This window comes from Pelodiscus sinensis, chromosome 27, assembly GCF_049634645.1.
Source record: "Pelodiscus sinensis isolate JC-2024 chromosome 27, ASM4963464v1, whole genome shotgun sequence".
Lineage (NCBI taxonomy): Eukaryota > Metazoa > Chordata > Testudines > Trionychidae > Pelodiscus > Pelodiscus sinensis.
Genome location: NC_134737.1, coordinates 2,645,200 through 2,663,552, shown reverse-complemented (window position 1 = coordinate 2,663,552; position 18,353 = coordinate 2,645,200). Strand labels below are relative to the sequence as shown.

Here is an 18,353-nt window from a genome sequence, read left to right as displayed (position 1 = left end):
TAACTCAGACTGATTGAAGATGCACCCAAGAATAACACTTTCATTACAAAACCTCCTGAGTGAAATTAAAATCATGCGAAATTAAAAACAGCCTCTCTTAAACCAAGGCTGATGAGCACAGCAGAGGGATGCAGGTCAGTATAATTTGATTCCTTTTGTTTTTCTTCCCTGCTGCATGCAAACTGCGCTTGTAACTGTGGCAGTGTTTTAAATTTACTTGCTATTCAAAGAAGCATGTGAGCCATCCTGGAGTCCTCAAAACCTGGCATCAGATGGAAAAATAATACCCCCCCAAAGTACTATTTGTTCTGTTTCACTCAATACCCCTGCAATGAGAGGATAATTTGGTGGTTTGTTTTTACCATGTGTATTTCAGTCACTTGAGTCTCTTGGATCCAGCAGCCCTGGGAAACGGGGTGTTCTGGATTACAGAATTTGCCAGGGCAGTGAGGGGGCTAGGTATGAGGTGGATGGGGTGCTTACCTGGTGCCCCACTCCCAGGGGCACACATGGCTCTGAGTTTCCAGGCACTGCCCCCTCTTGCAATGGGAGTGGTGGGGAAAAGTCTGATCTGGAAGGAAGAGGGGCAGTGCACAGATCTGCTTCCTCCTCCACCTGCCAGAGTCCATCCCGTAGGTGTTCTCAGTTTGGGATCACCTGGGGTGCGTCTAGACTGGCAAGATTTTGTGCAAAAGTGGCTGCTTTTGCGCAAAAACTTGCCAGCTGTCTACACTGGCCGCTTGAATTTGCACAAGAACACTGACTTTGTAATGTACAAAATCAGTGCTTCTTGTGCAAATACTTTCACACTCCCGCTTGGGGGAAAAAGCCCTCTTGTGCAAGTATTCTTGCACAAGAGGGCCAGTGTAGACAGGGAAGAATTGTTTTGCGCAAAAAAGCCCTGATGGCTAAAACGGCGATTGGGGCTTTATTGCGCAAAATCGCGTCTAGACTGGCCACGGATGCTTTTGCACAAAAGCATCCTTGCCAATCTAGATGCTCTTTTGCGGAAATACTTTTAACAGGAAAACTTTTCCGTTATTTCCGCAAAATCATGCCAGTCTAGACATAGCCCTGGAGTACAGAGGGTTCATGTATTAACATCCCACCACTTCCATAGCTTTCAAGGGAAGCCCAGTAACATAGACAAAACCCGGAGGACCTGATCCAAAGTCCAGTGCAATCAATGGAAAACTCCCATTGATTTCATGAATAAGCATTGTATCCAACTCCTGTTGGATGCATTGTCCCAGTGGGAACATGTCATCTGGGGGATACCTAGAATGAAAACCTGTAGGTTGGAAACGAGAAGACCACTGCTGACCCCTGAAGTTAAGTTCTGACATAGCCACCAGTGGAAGCTGTGGGGTAAACCATCTGATTCATTTCATGATGGAGCTCCTGTGTAAATCACCTGCAGGGGTCAGGAAGGGACCTTCCTTCTCCCTCCCCCCATGTAATCTTTTAAAATCTCCTTCCTCTGAAGTATGTGATGTGGCCATTGCTAGATAGGAGACACTGGGCAGGCCAGTGTTCTGAGGTGGCACTGAGAATTCTTTCTCAAGAGCTTAGCTTTTGGGTCTTGCTCTCCTGCTCAGTGTGAACACTAAATCTGGGGCCAGGAAGGAATTTTATCTGAAGTTGCCCTAGCAGAGACTTGGCCAGATAGGAGAAGGCTCACCTTCCTCTCCAGCAAGTAGCATAAGTCACTTGCTAGGATCATCTTGGGGTAGCTAATTAAATTCATTCCCTGCTTCTGTAGGAGCCATGGGCATTAGACTTCTGTGCCCCCTACTCTCTGCCCATGGTGCACAAGACTTTATTCCCTTGAGGTGTGTCATGCTTTGTAATTCTGGGGGTTGTGCTGGGTGTGTGGGTGGTGGTGGCTTCTGATGGGCAGGAGGACAGATGAAATGAGACATCGGACTTTTCTGCCCTTTGTCTGTGAGCCCACTTCATGGTGGGTGTGATGCACATGAAGCATTCAGTAACAGCAGCCAGGAAATTAAAAAGTTATACCCTTGAACTTATTTTGCGGTTCAAATCCTCATCACTCCACTCAAGTCTATGGAGTTACATAAGCATAAAACAGGTGTATCTGAGCAGAGAATCAGTCCTGTGAATGTAACAGCTGTCTTTAGGGGGTAGAGGAGGGGCAAGGATGGCGTTTCTACCTCTTCATTATCAAGGGCTTCACGAAAGGCTGAAAAGAGGTGTAAGATCCTAGCAGGTGTATAGTGGCGCATCTTTCTTCAGTAGTATTAATGCTCATCAACTAGAATGTGACAATGCTTTGGTTGGGTTTAACTAAACCTTCCTATTCGTCCGCAGTGAGCTTTATTGTTGAACGTTTTACTAACACGAGGAACATTATCTTGCATAGTCTAAATTCCATTTATAAATGAATTTGTTAACAATGAGTTTTCAAGATGGAGAAATTACTCATTTGCCCAGATTAAACGTGCAAAAAAGAGGGGTTTTTCCTTTACTAATTCTTTTTAAACACACCTGACTTCTTCTGGTCCAAACCTATTTCAAATGTTAATTAGAATTTTAAATGCAACTGAGCAAATAATTGTAAAATGTTTATAAAAGCTGAGCGCTGTTCAGAGGCAAGAAGCTAATTGGCACCACACTGAGGTGGGCAAATTCTGGCATATCCTGCCACATGTATTGCCTGGAATCTTTGGCAACATCACTTAGGTAGGGAATTGCAAATGCACTAGTTAGTAACAAGTTCATTCCAGCAGAGCCAAATGACTCCCAACTTCAGTTCACCTGGGAAAGTGAAATCCTCAGAGGCCTTGCATTGTTCAGCTGCAGCAATGGCAGGAAATAAAAAGAAATGTAAACCAAAAACAAGGGCAAAGCAAATTCCCCATGTGTTCCTGCACTTCCTTAAAAATCAATGGCTATTAGCTAGGATGGGCAGGAAGGTGTCCCTCACCTTTGTCAGAGGCTGAGAACAGGCAATAGAGGATGGATCAGTTGAAGATTCCCTATTCTCATTCCCACTGAAGGACCTGGAACTGGCGACTGTCAGAAACCAGATACTGGATTAGATGGCCCTTTGGCCTGCCCCAGTAGGGCTGTTTATTCTTGTCTAAATAGTCTCATCACTTTGAACTTCAAGAACTCAAACCTGTAGCCTGGATCTCAGATCTTGGGGTGCTGTAAGGGGAGAGGCATCCAGATGCTATGCAAGCTGTCTTCAATCTCCTGGATGTTCACTTCAATATATATGGATTCTCCAGTGGAACAGAACCCCCTCTCTCTAGCCAGTGTGGAGGATATGGCTAGGACAGCCCCATAACTACACTATGTGGCTATTGGAATGGCGTCACTAGGTGGAGGCAACTTAAAACAGCCTGAAAGCTGTTCAAATTATAGGCATGCATATTATCAATATCATTCCATCTTAATAGCATTAATCTCCTAGCTGAGAACTGGGTTATTCTATTCCCACCCTCCCAAAAAGCCAACCTTACTGTAGTAGAATAAATTAAGGAAGCTGTGTCCCAGCCTCACAGGGGTGCATAGCAGCAATTGAATAAATATGGATAGGATTGGCCGAATTGGGTGCTGAATGGCATTTGGGATCCCAAGTGAGGCTCCTAAATTGAGACACTTGTGGCTTTTTCCCGCAAGGAAGTGTTGACTAGACGTCGTCTAAGTAGCAGCAATCAGAGGTTTACATTATGACGTGAAATGCTTCCAGTTCCATGCGCAGGGCCAGGTAGGCAGGCAGAGCTTCAGAGTCTCAATGCATGGATGAGACGATGGTGTAGGGAGGAGGGGTTTAGATTTATTAGGAACTGGGGACACTTTTGGGAGAGGGAGAGCCTATACAGGAAAGATGGGCTCCACCTAAACCAGGGTGGAACCAGACTGCTGGCACTGAACATTAAAAAGGCTGTACAGCAGTTTTTAAACTAAGAGATGGAGGAAAGCCAATTGGTGTGGAAATGCACGTAAATCAGATGGAGACATCTTAGAGGAGAATCCATTGATAAAGATTCTCTAAGCTGTAGTCAGAAAGAGGAGGGGAGAGGACAAACCAGAGCAGGGCCAGAGCAGATAAACACATAAAAGAATCCAATGCATCAGGGAAGGGCAAACTAAAAATTTGCCACTGCTTATTTAAGTGCTTCTACACAAATACTAGGAGTCTGACTAATAAGATAGGTGAACTAAAGCGCCTCATATTAAAGGAGGAGATTGGCATAATAGGCACTGAAACCTGGTGGAATGAGGAAAATCTGTGGGGGACAATCATACCGGGATATAAAATATATAGGAAGGATAGAGCAGGCCGTGTGGGTGGCGGAGTGGCACTGTATGTGAAAGATAATGTAGAATCAAATGAAATAAAAATATTAAATCAATATGCTCAATAGAATCGCTATGGATAGTAATTCCATGCTCCAATAATAAGAAATTAGCAGTAAGGATATATTACCGACCACCTGACCAGGACAGCGATACTGACATTGAAATGCTGAGAGAGATTAGAGAGGCTACCAAAATAAAGAACTCTATAATAATGGGGGATTTTAATTATCCCCATATTGACTGGGTACATGTCACCTCAGGAAGAGAAGCAGATAAAACTTCTCAATGTCTTCAATGACTGCTTCTTGGAGCAGCTGGTACAGGAACCCACAAGGCGAGAGGCAATTCTCGATTTAGTCCTGAGTGGAGCGCAGGATCAGGTCAGGGGAGAACCATTACAGGACCACTTGGGAATAGTGACCGTAATATAATACATTCAATATTCCTGTGGTGGGAAGAACACCTCAGCAGTCTAGCACTCTGGAACTTAATTTCAAAAAGGGGAATTTCACAAAAATGAGGAGGTTAGTTAAACGGAAATTAAAAGGCACAGTGACTAGAGCTAAATCCCTGCAAGCTGCATGGAAACTTTTTCAAGACACCATAATAGAGGCCCAACTTAAATGTATACCCCAAATTAAAAAACATAGCAAGAGACCTAAAAAATAGTCACCGTGGCTTAACCACCATCTAAAAGCAGCAGTGAGGGACAAAAAGGCATCTTTTTTAAGATGTGGAAGTCCAATCCTAGTGAGATAAATAGAAAGGAACATCAACACTGTCAAATCAAGTGTAAAAATGTAATAAGAAAAGCAAAAAAAGATTGAGGAACAGCTAGTCAAAAACTCAAAGAAATAACAAAATGTTTAAGTACATTAGAAGTAGGAAGCCTGCTAAAAAAAAAAAAAAACCTGTGGGTCCCCTAGATCGAGATACAAGGAGAAATCAAGGACGATAAAGCTGTTGCGGATAAACTAAATGATTGCTTTGCTTCAGTCTTCATGGCTGAGGATGTTAGGGAGATTCCCAAATCTATACCGTCCTTTCTGGGTGACGAATCTGAGGAACTGTCCTGGATTGAAGTATCATTAGAGGAGGTTTTGGAACAAATAGAAAAACTTAATGTTAAAAAATCTCTGGGACCGGATGGCATTCACCCATGGGTTCTAAAAGAACTCAAATGGGAAATTGCAGAACTATTATCTCTGGTTTGTAACCTATCCTTTAAATCGGTTTCCATACTTAAGGACTGGAAGGTAGCCAATGTGACACCAATATTTAAAAAGGGCTCTAGAGGCGATCCTGGCAATTAGACCAGTAAGTCTAACTTCAGTACCGGGCAAATTAGTCGAAACAATAGTAAAGAATAAAATTGTGAGGCATGTAGAAGAACATAATTTGTTGGACAAAAGTCAGCATGGTTTCTGTAAAGGGAAATCATGTCTTACTAAACTCAGAGTTCTTTGAAGGGGTTAACAAATATGCGGTCTAGGGGGATCCAGTAGATATAGCATACTTAGATTTTTCAGAAAGCCTTCGACAAGGTCCCTCACCAAAGGCTCTTGTGTAAATTACATTGCCATGGGATAAGAGGGAAGGTCCTTTCTTGGATTGAGAACTGGTTAAAAGACAGGAAACAAAGGGTAGGAGTAAATGGTAAATTTTCAGAATGGAGAGGGGTAACTAGTGGTGTACCCCAAGGGTCAGTCCTGGGACCAATCCTTTTCAACTTATTCATAAATGATCTGGAGAAAGGGGTAAACAGTGAAGTGGTAACGTTTGCGGATGATACCAAACTGTTTAGGATAGTCAAGACAGAAGCAGACTGAGGGACTCCAAAAAGATCTCACCAAACTGAGTGTTTGGGCAACAAAATGGCAAATGAAATTTCATGTGGATAAGTGTAAAGTAATGCACATCGGGAAAAATAACCCCAACTATACGTACAGTACGATGGGGGCTAATTTAGCTACGACAAATCAGGAAAGAGATCTTGGAGTTATCGTGGACAGTTCTCTGAAAACTTCCACACAGTGTGCAGCGGCGGTCAAAAAGGCAAATAGGATGCTAGGAATTGTTCAGAAAGGGATAGAAAATAAGACCCAGAATATCTTACTGCCCCTGTATAAAACTATGGTACGCCCACATCTTGAATACTGTGTACAGATGTGGTCTCACCTCAAAAAAGAAATTTTGGCCTTGGAAAGGGTTCAGAAAAGGGCAACTAAAATGATTAGGGGTTTGGAACGGGTCCCATATGAGGAGAGGCTAAAGAGACTGGAACTTTTCAGTTTAGAAAAGAGGAGAGTGAGGGGGGATATGATAGAGGTCTATAAAATCATGAGTGGTGTGGAGAGGGCGGATAAAGAAAAGTTATTTATTAGTTCCCATAACAGAAGAACTAGAGGACACCAAATGAAATTAATGGGTAGCAGGTTTAAAACTAATAAAAGAAAGTTCTTCACACAGCGCACAGTCAACCTGTGGAACTCCTTGCCAGAGGAGGCTGTGAAGGCTAGGACTATAACACAGTTTAAAGAGAAGCTAGATAATTTCATGGAGGTTAGGTCCATAAAAGGCTATTAGCCAGGGAATAAAATTGGTGTCCCTGGCCTCTGTTTGTTTGTCAGAGGCTGGAGAAGGATGGTAGGAGACAAATCTCTTGATCATTGTCTTCGGTCCACTCTCTGGGGCACCTGGTGCTGGCCACTGTCGGCAGACCTTTGGTCTGACCCAGTACGGCTGTTCTTACGTTAAGTGGTATTGGAAACTGACACTCTCTTCCCCATGGTTCAAGTAGATAGAAACTAGAGGAGGCCCCTTGTTACAGCAAAAGAAGCCTAGGGAACACTGGCAGGCAACAACATTGCACCAGATTCCAAAAAGGAGCTGAAGCTCCCTTCTGTTTTTATCAGCGATGGGGAGCTGGAATGTGTAATCTCAGTCAGTTTCAGTGCGGAAGGTAGAAATAAACAGAAACCTGAAGATTTATCTCTAACTGCACTGTGTGCATGTAACAGCTGTGCAGCAATGTTTGCGCCTGCCATTTGCTGGCCAGACAGCGGAGCTCATGCATGCAAGGGCTCTGGTCTTGTTCCAGACCTTGGTGTATATTCATCCTGCAAGCCACACCCCTAAATGAGCCAAAGGTGGCTTCCTGTAGCTGGTCCATGAGGAGTTCTGTACAGCCTGCCTTGGGGGAAAGTTGCTCTTAGCTACAGAGGCATGATTCCTTTCTTTCTATCCAAGACCCAGCCAAGCAACTGTAGCACAACAGAGGTTGTTGGGTCTTAAATACCAAATTAATAACAAGATGATGGGGTGAGTGGGCACCCAGGATTATCCTTAAGTTAGCACCTCCTGTTTTGGTCTTAAGACACGACATAACTCTTTTAGTTAGATTATTATGATGATATTAATAGTTGGTGCTACCACAAGCTATTTCAATTCAAATCCACCCAAAACCCAACAATCATAGAGGTTTGTTTTATTTCTTTAGTAGTAGTTTTACAGACAGCTCCTGTTGGTAAATTTTAGTGGGGATGATCTATTTAAGCAAGTCCCATTTCATTCTCTGTAATTTTTTTATTCTTGTCAGTCCGTTTAAAGCACTCATTCAGCCATAATTTCTATGATTACCATAGATGGAGAACACTCAGTATTCTGAAACAGCCTGTTTTAACTAGCATTATATGCAAAATGAAAAGGTGCCACATGCAAGAGACCATTTCATTCAGATGAACAAAGGCCTATTTGTACTACGAAGCCTTGTATGCAAATTTTATCCTAGTTTGTTTAGTTGCCAAACTCTGTGTCTGACACTTTGCCAAGCTTCACCCAAACAAATACATACATCTGTGTGGAATTCTAAAAATTCCAAACCACAACATCCCCTGCACACAATTCTTGGGAGCAGGACAAGAGAAGAAATTTAAACCGTAATAGAGATGTAGCCGTGTTAGTCTGGTGTAGCTGAAACAAAAGACAGGACTAAGCAGCACTTTAAAGACTAACAAGATGGTTTATTAGGTGATGAGCTGGCCCACGAAAGCTCATCACTTAATAAATCATCTTGTTAGTCTTAAAGTGCTGCATGCTCCTGACTTAAACAAGATGACTTACCATGGTTCTAGAATGTACTTGGATACTATGGAGAAGAGCTGTGTAAGAAATGCAACAGAATAGAATATAAAAGTCCACTTCAGAATTGGGAGCTGCAAGTTACGCTCCTAAATCTATACTGAAGTATTCTAAATTGAATACTTTGAAGATTGAAATCAATGGAGGGATACTCAGAAGCAAACACCAGGCCACTTTTATTTAGATACTGAAGTACAGATTGCAGGGTCTAACGTGTCACCTTTGACATTTTGGCCTGAGGATCTGACTGCAGCTTGTGTAGATGTACTCTAGGTAGCCCATGAAGAGCAGTGAAGATAACAGCACCCCAGACATCAGCATGAGCTCGTTATAAGCAATTACTTAGGGTGCAGGGTGGGCTTGCATAGCCCTCAGTGGAACCCATGTTGCTCTGGCTTTGCTCCAGTACCTAAGCTAAGGAGGATTAAGGCCACCTCTCTGGGCTACAAGATGCTTTGGTGATCGGTTATCTGGGGTTGGATTAGTTGGTCTAGTGAAGAACTGCTAAATTGAATGCTGAGGGTGCCCCCATCAGTGCTGGTACTCCTTGCAGTCATGAGGAGTAAGGGAAGTTGATGGGAGCATTTCTCTCATTGACCTCCCTGCTTTGAGGCTGCCCCAGAAAACTGGTACAAGATGTCAACTCCAGCCAGACACAACTCCAGCTAAATGAACTATCTTGCATTGATTTTTCTCTGTCAGAGTAGACCTGGCCTGAGTCAGCTCAAATAGCTTCACTAGCTGCGATCACACCCTGGGAGTTCTATGGGTACATCCATACTGACTACAGTAGTCCTCAAAGGGGAAGAAGTCTACTTGGGTTCCTCAGGCATCATTCAATCTGCAGATGTCTTGCATTCTTCACTTTATGGGGCTGGGGGAAGGATGGGATCCAGAATTTACAATTCTCATGTTCCGTGCTTTCCTGACAGCTGAATTACCTTAATTTAAAAGTGCTGTTGGCAAAGGGGAGTGTTTATAAGTGAAAGCAGTTCAGTGAGAAACCTGCTCACCAGACCATAAAAATTCTAAGGCCAAATATAAAAACTCTGAACTCTTCAAAAGGAAACGTCTCCCTAAGTACGTGCAAACTTGGTATCCAAGTGTGAATTATGAAAAGAGATTACTTTAGTTTATGCAACTTTAGCTCCTTGAAGTACCAACCTACAAAGCTTACTTTATTGGGTATAATCTTGTCAGGGGATTTAGCTATTCATTTCCATTTATGAAGGTTTCTGTTCTGAGCAGCAGAAACACAAATCTATAACCTTGGCAGAAACAGCTGTACTATCAACAGGAGAGAAATTAAACAGGAAGAAGGATTCTCTGGGCTTTATTTCCTGTGCTTGTCATTATATCATATTTGCACCTTGCATATTGCAACTGCCATAGCATTATTTTTATGATTATTAAGCTTACAAGTAGACACAGCAAAGAGCATTTCCTGTTGAGTTAATGACAAACCGTCCTGTAGATCACCAAACACTTTCAGTAAAATGATTATCTGCAATGTCTGATTGAGTTAGCAAACCTGTCATGCTCACTTGGCAAGCAGTCAGTATTTATAGTCAATGTTAATGTTGCGAAAAGACAAAATACATTCCAATGATTTTATGTAAATCTATACGTTGGACAAATGTGTCTGAACAAAACATAGGTCCTGGCTCTCAACTGCTCTTCACCTGGCATTGACACACATCTTTGCAGAGAGAGTACAAAGCTACCGGACCATAACACCAGGGCCTGATTCTCCACAGCCTTGCTTCTCGTACCCTAATCTGCACTTGTGCAAAGTATTTTTCCCAGTGGGTTTAAGTGCAATCACTTTGCACCGGTGCAGATGCTGACAGGATGGGCCTGGGAGAGGAGAATCAGGCCCACCTTAGCCTCCCCAAATACCAAAGAAACCACTAATTCACTTCTCTAAACCAAAATCCAAATGAGGTTGCCTGTTGACTAATAAAAGAAAATGCAATACTTACCCAAGGGTTGTCATGGTTACAATAGTGTACCAAAAAGAAGCTGGGATGCTGGTGAATTTGCTGGCTGAAGACCCTTTCTCTGCATAAAACATCACAGTAGCAAAGATGATGATGGCCATAGTGAGGGAAAACAGAAGAAAGCCAAGCTCCGAGGCACAGCTCTTCAGCGTATAGCCCAAGATTCTTAAACCTTGGGAATGGCGGGAGAACTTGAAAATCCTGAAAACCCTGAAAACCCTTAGTGTCACAAAGGCTCCGCTGACATCCTCATTGTTCGTCATCACCAAGCCAATGTAGTATGGCATGATTGCGACCACGTCGATGATGCTCATCACGCTCCTGATGAACCTGTAGCGACTTGGGGCCGCAAAGAGCCTCAAAAGGTACTCAACAGTGAAAATCATCACGCAAGCTGTGTCCAAGCAGAAGAAAGCCACAGCATACCTCTCCCCACATGGAAGCTCCTTGTTCCCAGGCACTGTGCCACACGGAACGGTTTCTACCACATTAGTGATCACTGAGACTGCAATAAAGAAACCAGTGACATAGTAGAACACTAAGGCTAAGGTGCTGGTGTGGGGGTTCTCAAAGGCTCTCCACATGGTCTCCCGGAGGTTCAGAGATGGCATAGACCCTTCTGGGTTGTTTTCAGAGTCATTATCATCCATCAGCCGCTCAGCATTTTCCCGCTTCCTATCTTTGTACTCTTCATAGCAGCAGTCCCCAATGATTTCAGGAAGGATCCCATAGAAGGCGAGCTCCTCATCATAGGCAGAGATGCACTCGTACCTTGGATAATGCAGCTTTCCAGTTCTATAAAAGTTTAAGATGGCCCTAAAGACTTCAGGGTCCCGGTCAAAAAAGTATTCCTTGGTGTCTTCATTGAAGAAGAACTCTTTCTCAGTGCTGCCCAGGAGTGTGTCCGGGTACCTTTCCAGTGTAGTCCTCCAGGTCTGGAAGCGCCTCCCGCTCACATTCAGAATGATCAGCTCATCCTGTCTCTTATTTTTGTCGGTGGGGGCCAATGGCATAGGGCAGTTGGCCACTGGCATCCATCCTATGGCCGCTGCCCGGGCAAAGGGCAACCATGCTGCTACCCCTGCTGCCATGATGGCTCCAGGTCTTGGTACAGGAGAAGACCGTTTGGCTGCTTCTAAAATGAGTCTGGAATCAGATCAGGTCCATCTAAAAAATAAAATATAAAAACAACAAAGTCAATGAGGGAGGCTTTGCCTTCTCTGCTGTCGTCACAACTTGGATAAGTTCATCTAGGGGAGCTTCTGACAACCAAGGAACTAAGGAGAATAAAGACTAAAAGATGCATATGATGATTAATGGGGGAAGGTTGTGGCATCATTATGGATTGAAGTTTTGAATAGCAAATGATTCCTCATTAAAAGTATTAAAGCAGCATAAACACACTAATTTAGATTTTGTTTCCCTACAAACAAGACTAATCCATGATTCCACAGGTGTAATCTGTTTCTGTTCATCACTACAGCTGTCAAGAAAGAACTGTAACAGAAATGCTGGGAGTCCACCCAGTGGAATTACTTATTAATGAAGTCCCTGAGTAGACTTCTGGTACATTAGACTTCTAGTAACCAATAACAAACTGGAAGTATAGTGAAACTTGCACGAAGTACACCACCAGTTGGTAACCCTCAAACACATTAAAATCTTCATTTGCAGTACAATTTTGTTCAACCTTTGGTTGGCAATCTCTGCAGTGCTACAGACTGGATACTGGTCCCATGGGTGGCTGCTTGAGACAGGTTTTATGTTAGTGAAATATTACACTATTCCAAAGAGCAAGAGGAAAATTCAAACTCTACAGGGCACGAGTGCATTGCTCCTATGTGAAGTCTTTTTCTATACGCACACCCTATCCTTACCCCTAAAATATTAACTATCGAATCAAGGAAGAGAAGAGCATCATTCCAATCAAACATCACTGTTCTTTTACCAGAATGTTACCTTGACTGTCTACTGAAGACAAAAGTCTTTGAATGAAACGGTGGAGTATGTTTACTATAATTGCCATTAAAGACCTATCTAGTAGTAGAAAATATCCCAACCTTTGGAATCCTCCATTTCTGTAAACTGACAAAGTTCTGCTGAAGTCAATGCAACTACTGATTTATGGCAGCTGTGAGTCTGGTCCAGAATTTTCTTGTGCAGTTCTGTAATCCAGCCTTTTATGTAACTTTAAAAAAAATTGTGTGTGCTTTCACTTAATGTTTTTGGCATTCCCAAATACTTGGTGAAAAATGCCATTAAAATAGACCTACCCACAGTCCATTAAGTCACTGGAAATACCCTCATTGCCATGTCTTGCCCTGTGGCTACCAAAGGCAGTTAGATCTGTGGTAATTCTAGTATGATGTATCTTAATTCTGTGCATAGTTTTCCAGTTACTAGGTCTGCACCATTATTGATCAGCAGGTCCTCACAATTTTGAATGGAAAAAGTGTAAAACCAACCTGTGGTGAAACCACTCACTAAACTGATCCTAGAAAATGCTTTTCTCCTGTAGTGAGCCTTAACATCCATCATTTTAATATGCAGCATCATGCTGTACGATTGTGATTCTAACCCCAGGGTACACATCTTTCTAGTGCCATAAGCAGTTTGACAATTAGGATGTGTACACTGATGCTACTGTCAGTACAGCAGTAGTACAAGAAGCCATCTCCCACATGATTTTATTGGGCGGAGTTTGTCAGTATTTGATGCATGCCTTAGATAATTTTTTTAAAGAATAAGGAAGCATGGTTGAAGGGTGACATTCATACTTTGGTGTATTGGACTCCTATATTGTCCCAGAACTGGCACAGCATAATAGTATCAACTTTATCTATTGATGTGAGATCTAATGTTTAAAAGAACCCATCTGGCAATGCTGTCCTTTTCCATCTCTGGCAGAAATGGATTTTGATGGGAAAATAAAACTGAAGTGTGGCCCTCGGAGTAGTTCTAAGCTAGTACCATCCTGCAAGATTGAAACACCTTAATTCATTACCCAGCTGTGTTAAATGTGGTCAGTAACTATGATCTTGACTACAGATTCCCTTGACCTATCCTTTATAATTCAAAGATTGGGTCTGTATGGTATTTTAACTAGAAAAGATCATAATGACCCTGAGCTCATCCCCCTGGGCCTGGCTGGAAATGTACTGAAAACCTCTGGGTTTTTACAAGTAGCAGTGCGTGGTTTTATACATTAGGCATCTCTGGGGGAGAGTTCCAGCACATCTCACTGCGTAACCAAAGGCAGTATTCATGCTTAAATAGTTTTAAGACAACACAGATCCCTTAGTACTGGATTATACATATTAAAACCACTTTTAAAAAAAAGTCCTATGTTGACTGTGAGGGAAGTTTCAAATTTCTTCTAAGACCTGAACGGGCCAAGAAATTAAAACACACGAGTGCTGGCTGTGTATCCTGTCCATAAAAGTTCATTACTCAATTACTGTCTCTCAGGGGACTCTTCAGCACATGAAGTTAAAAGTTCCTAGTGCATGTGCTCAGGGTTGATTTTTCCAGTTGCTTTACAGCAGCAGCACTGTCACTGTTTATCACAAATACAAAGTGATTAAGTTTTTTAACGATTGGAAAAACAAGTGTTTGTAACCAGTTGTTCGGGAGAAGGGAGTGTGTGCCTATGCGTAAATGGGAAGGGAGGTGAGCTGGTGCGCTTATCAGCAGGGGAGAAGGTGTAGCATGTTCATGGCTAAGCAATGGCAGTGTTTTGAAAATCTGCAATAGTCCCCACCACTGGAAGTAAGTGGATGTGTATATCTTACTTTGTGAACTGAACACACCAAACCCTTAGTGCTAAGATCTAAAACAGAGGATTTACTAGCAGCTTGATCTGCTCTGAGGTTCTGGTGGGGTTTTTTCTTACAATAGCAAACAAGGGGTTGGTAGAAATATTTTGCATAATCCATAGCTATGTTTGAAGAGAAACACATGCACATAAGCCATTCCGTATTTTATATACAGACATATTTACAGTGTTGAGACAAGTACATGCATATATGTTACATGTTTATTTCAAAAACTTAAACAAGATATAGTCTAGTAGCACCTTCAAACAGCTCATTTACTGCTATTATTAAAAAGTAGGATGGTGGGATTTAGAAACGCTTGGGCCCCTGCTAAGAGGTTTTGACTCTTTTGTCTTGAGATGCTGGCACCAGTCTGGAAGTAGCCAGACTTCGTTTTCCCCGGGTCCCTTACTGCCCTTGCCACCCAAACTCTATGAGCGCAACGGGCAGCAGATCCTCTTTCGTGCTCTAAAATTACCGTTGCCTGCTCTCTCTCGGATCCTTTGCGCCAGGGCTACCTGTGCTGAGCGTTTTCATTCCCCCAACCACAGAGCATAGCGAAGAACAAGTTTATTTGTGGCCAGGCTCAGGGCGGGGAACTAACCAAGGATTTCTCCTCTTAATTATTGCTGCCAGCCATGTCAATCTTATGAGACGCGGCTGGGCCTCCGGCGGGGAGAGCGCCCGGCAGGTCTCCCGGTGGGTCTTCCAGAAGCAGGGTAACTTGCCCGAAATGAGCCGTGCGCGGTGAGTTGCAGGACCAGCCAGGACCGAGGGGAGCGAAGGAGAGGCGCGGCACCGGCTCTTTCCCTCGTGAGAAATCCTTTTTCTGGGGGTCGGGCTCAGCGCGTTTGAACTGCGACAGCGGCCCCCTCCCAGCCTCAGCATCCTCTCGGAGCGGCCCCAGCCCCGACCGCTAGCACGCCTGCCCGCCTGCTGTTTACAGCCAGCGAACGCCCGGAAAGCCACTGCAACAGGCTGGGAATAAACGCAGGGGAACGTCCCCCCCCCCCGCCGAAACCAGCAGCCCGCCCCCCCTTGCCGGCTCGCAGCCATGGCTTACCTTGCAGGGAAACGCTCCCAGCCCCCAGAAGCAGGGGTAGCTCTAGGGGGCGGGGGCGGGGGCGGGGGCCCCGATCCTCAGGCTGCGGTGCTTTCTGCCTTTCCAGTCTCTATCTCAACGCAGGCGGGAGTAATCAGAGAGCGCCGGGAAAGTAGCTAGGAATGACTGAACCGCTTCTGCCTTACTGCTGCCGAGGGGGGGCGAGGCGCTCGCTCCCTCCCTGCCCCCGAGCCGCTTGGTTTGAGGAGGTTTCTCTCCCCACCCCCACCCCGTCGTCCTTCAAGCCCAGCTTTGCTCCTGCTGCCTCCTCCAGCTGCAAAGGGTCCCCCAGCTGCTGCAGACTCCGCGCTCTCGGATGGAGCAGGGATGATGGACGGAGCTGGGAGTCCCCCTCCCTCTTCTCCCCCCCGCCCCCCAGAGAAGCAGGCTGTAAAACAAGATGCTGGAGAGAGGCGGTGTGAGCTCACCGAGAGACACCAGCAAATGGAGTCATTAAACACACGCCAGCCCTGACACAGCATGCTAATGGGCCCCGTGTCGAGGGGGTGTGAAGGAACTTTCCCGTCCCCTGCGAGAGCTTTGCTACCAGACCCGCCTGCCCCCCTCCCTCTCTCCGGCAGAGAACATAGACTCTCCTCTCCACCGCCTCTCGGTGGGGGACGGGACGACCCCATCTCTCTCCCGTGGCAGCCCCCGCCCCTTTGAAAATGGACAGAAGTTGGACGGAAGCGCTTTGCCCAGCCCCTTCTCCTTCTGGCCTGGTGAAATCCCCTCTCTGCACCCAGACCCTCTGGCCCTGCCCCGAGGCCGCCCTGCACGAAGAGGTGGGGACTTCTCCGAGGCTGGCCGGGTACGTACGGGCAAGAGAAGAGCCCGGCAGCTCGGTCCGGGTGCGGCGTCTCCTCCGGCGGCGGCAAGGGTCTTCCAGTCGAGCGGCGGGGCTGAGCTGCGTGGCCACAGCCTGGGGGGCAAAAAGAGACCAAACCAGCCCACATCAGAGCGCGCCCCCCGGCAGAGCCAGGGGAGGACCCGGGCGCCCAGCGGGCTCTTTCTCTGGCGGCATCAGGGAACCGGGGGGCAGGTTGGGAAGCGCTGTCCCCTCCCGTCCCGGCGGGCAGGCCTGTCCCTCCCCGCCTGGGCTGCCTTGCGCGGCCGGACTCTCCACCTCGGGTGGCCGCGGGGAGCTAGCGCTGCCATCCAGCCGCTGGGGACATGGGGCAGCGGGCGGCGTGTGTGCGCTGGGGGGCAGGCACAGCGGCAGTCGGGAGCCTGGGGAGCTGGAGGACGCTCAGGTGTCTTCCCTGCTCCGCCCGAGCCGAGCGCCGCGGCTCCCCTCCGCAGGCAGGTGGCGCCGTCCCCCCAGCCTCGCCCGCCCGGGCGCTTTCAGCACCACGCCGCGGCGGACAGCTCCCTCGGCGCTTGGCGGAGCGCGGTCCCCGGAGTAGCCCCGGTGGGATGCTCCTGCCAGCCCCCCCCCCCCCCCCCACACACACACACCCGGGGTCACCCCGAGCCTGCTAGAGCCGCGGGTGGGCAGCATGCCAGGGCGCCGTCGGGAATGCCCCCTCGAACAGCCTGGTGGTGCCACACCGCGCCTGCCGGGTTTTATACGCGTCCGCAGAGGAATCGTGTGAGCCGCGGGCGAGTGGCACCAAAGAGAAAGAAACGCGGAATTGAGGAGAAAGAAGCGCCCTTCGGGGGGCCTACATTTTCCAAAGAGACTCGTGATTTTATCTGCCTCCCTTTGTTTGGGTCCTCGTTTTGGGACACTTCAAAAGAGGCGCTCAGTAAGTTTAGTATCCACAGACCAAAGAAGTTGTTCTAGGGAGATTATTAATTGCTGCTTTTAATATGAAACACAAGACCTAAGACTAGAAACAATTGTGTTCAACGACTACCCATTTCAGCACAGTGAGGTGTCCTGGATCTATCCTCGCTAAATGTTGTCAAAAACTCTTAAAATGTTTGTTTCTATGCATCTTTGTGCACCAGCAGGTGCCTAGCCGAAAGTTGGCAAATAAAGACAGTGAGATTCCTCCTGCTTTGAATGATTGTGTTGCGGTTTACAATGTCATCTTTATATAAAACTTCCCATCTCTTCTCCTCTCTCTTGTTCCTTCACGCGGTAGTCTCCCTCTCTACCAGCTGTGGCCTGGCTGTGGTTTTCAATAGCTTTTCCCCCATGACTCGGCCCCCTTTTAACTTTCAATTTCTATTAAAAAGCTAATTTGGGAGCTCATTCTAATGCTCCCAATTTTGTATGTTGAAATAGAAAATGAAAGTCAAAAGTAAGCTAGCTGCAAATCAATCTGTGAAAAAAAAATCTGGATTCTTTCTTTCTTTCCATTCCACCTCCCCTCCCTCTCTCCCTATCTACATACATACCTACCTATGCTCTCCATTACACTTACTAAAAGGAAATGAGCATAATAATATTTATCCACCCCACAAGGGTGGGGGAAAGTTTGAGTGAATGAATGAATGAGCGATTATTTACCTAGTGTTTTGAAAAGCATTTTGAGAATGAAAAGAAAAAAAAACTGCAAAGGATTTCAAGCTCTGTCCTTCTGAGAAAATGTTTACCCATTGGGTCAAAATCATTGTTATAATTATTTGTTGTGTCTCAAAATAGTACATATGTCATCTCCTCAAGAATAACTCCAGAACTACTTTGCTATACAAAAGCTTTCGAAAGGTTGAGAGATTAGTCCTGTACCTCTATCTAGCTACCTTACTAAGTGAGCTACAGAATACAACTTAAACAGGATCCTGTCCCAAGATCCCACTGTATTTACTATATGTTTTGCTAAATCTTTATGGATGGTTTGTCTTTATTCTTTAAATGAATAGTAGAATCATCAAAACACTAAAACATTAGATAGTCTCAGTGAAATAACCTGAAACACTCACTGACTTTTAATACTGATATTGACTGTAGCTTGCCTGGTTAGTCTGCAGTTTTGTTCTGTATTTATAGGCTGTGTTTCCATTGTGTATTTCTGT

At 45.3% G+C, this 18,353-nt stretch overlaps 1 protein-coding gene across 1 annotated transcript in view; it reads right to left on the bottom strand.

Moving 5' to 3' along the window:
- The window catches only part of KCND3 (potassium voltage-gated channel subfamily D member 3), a 247,524-nt gene extending 229,408 nt beyond the window's left edge, over positions 1 to 18,116 (bottom strand). The window contains exons 1-2 of the mRNA XM_075910074.1: positions 15,351 to 18,116; positions 10,455 to 11,639 (exon numbers count right to left, since the gene is read on the bottom strand). Of these exons, the coding sequence (XP_075766189.1) occupies positions 10,455 to 11,563 (1,109 nt within the window). The 5' untranslated portion in view covers positions 11,564 to 11,639; positions 15,351 to 18,116. The remainder of the gene's footprint in view (positions 1 to 10,454; positions 11,640 to 15,350) is intronic.
- Between the last annotated feature and the right edge of the window lie 237 nt (positions 18,117 to 18,353).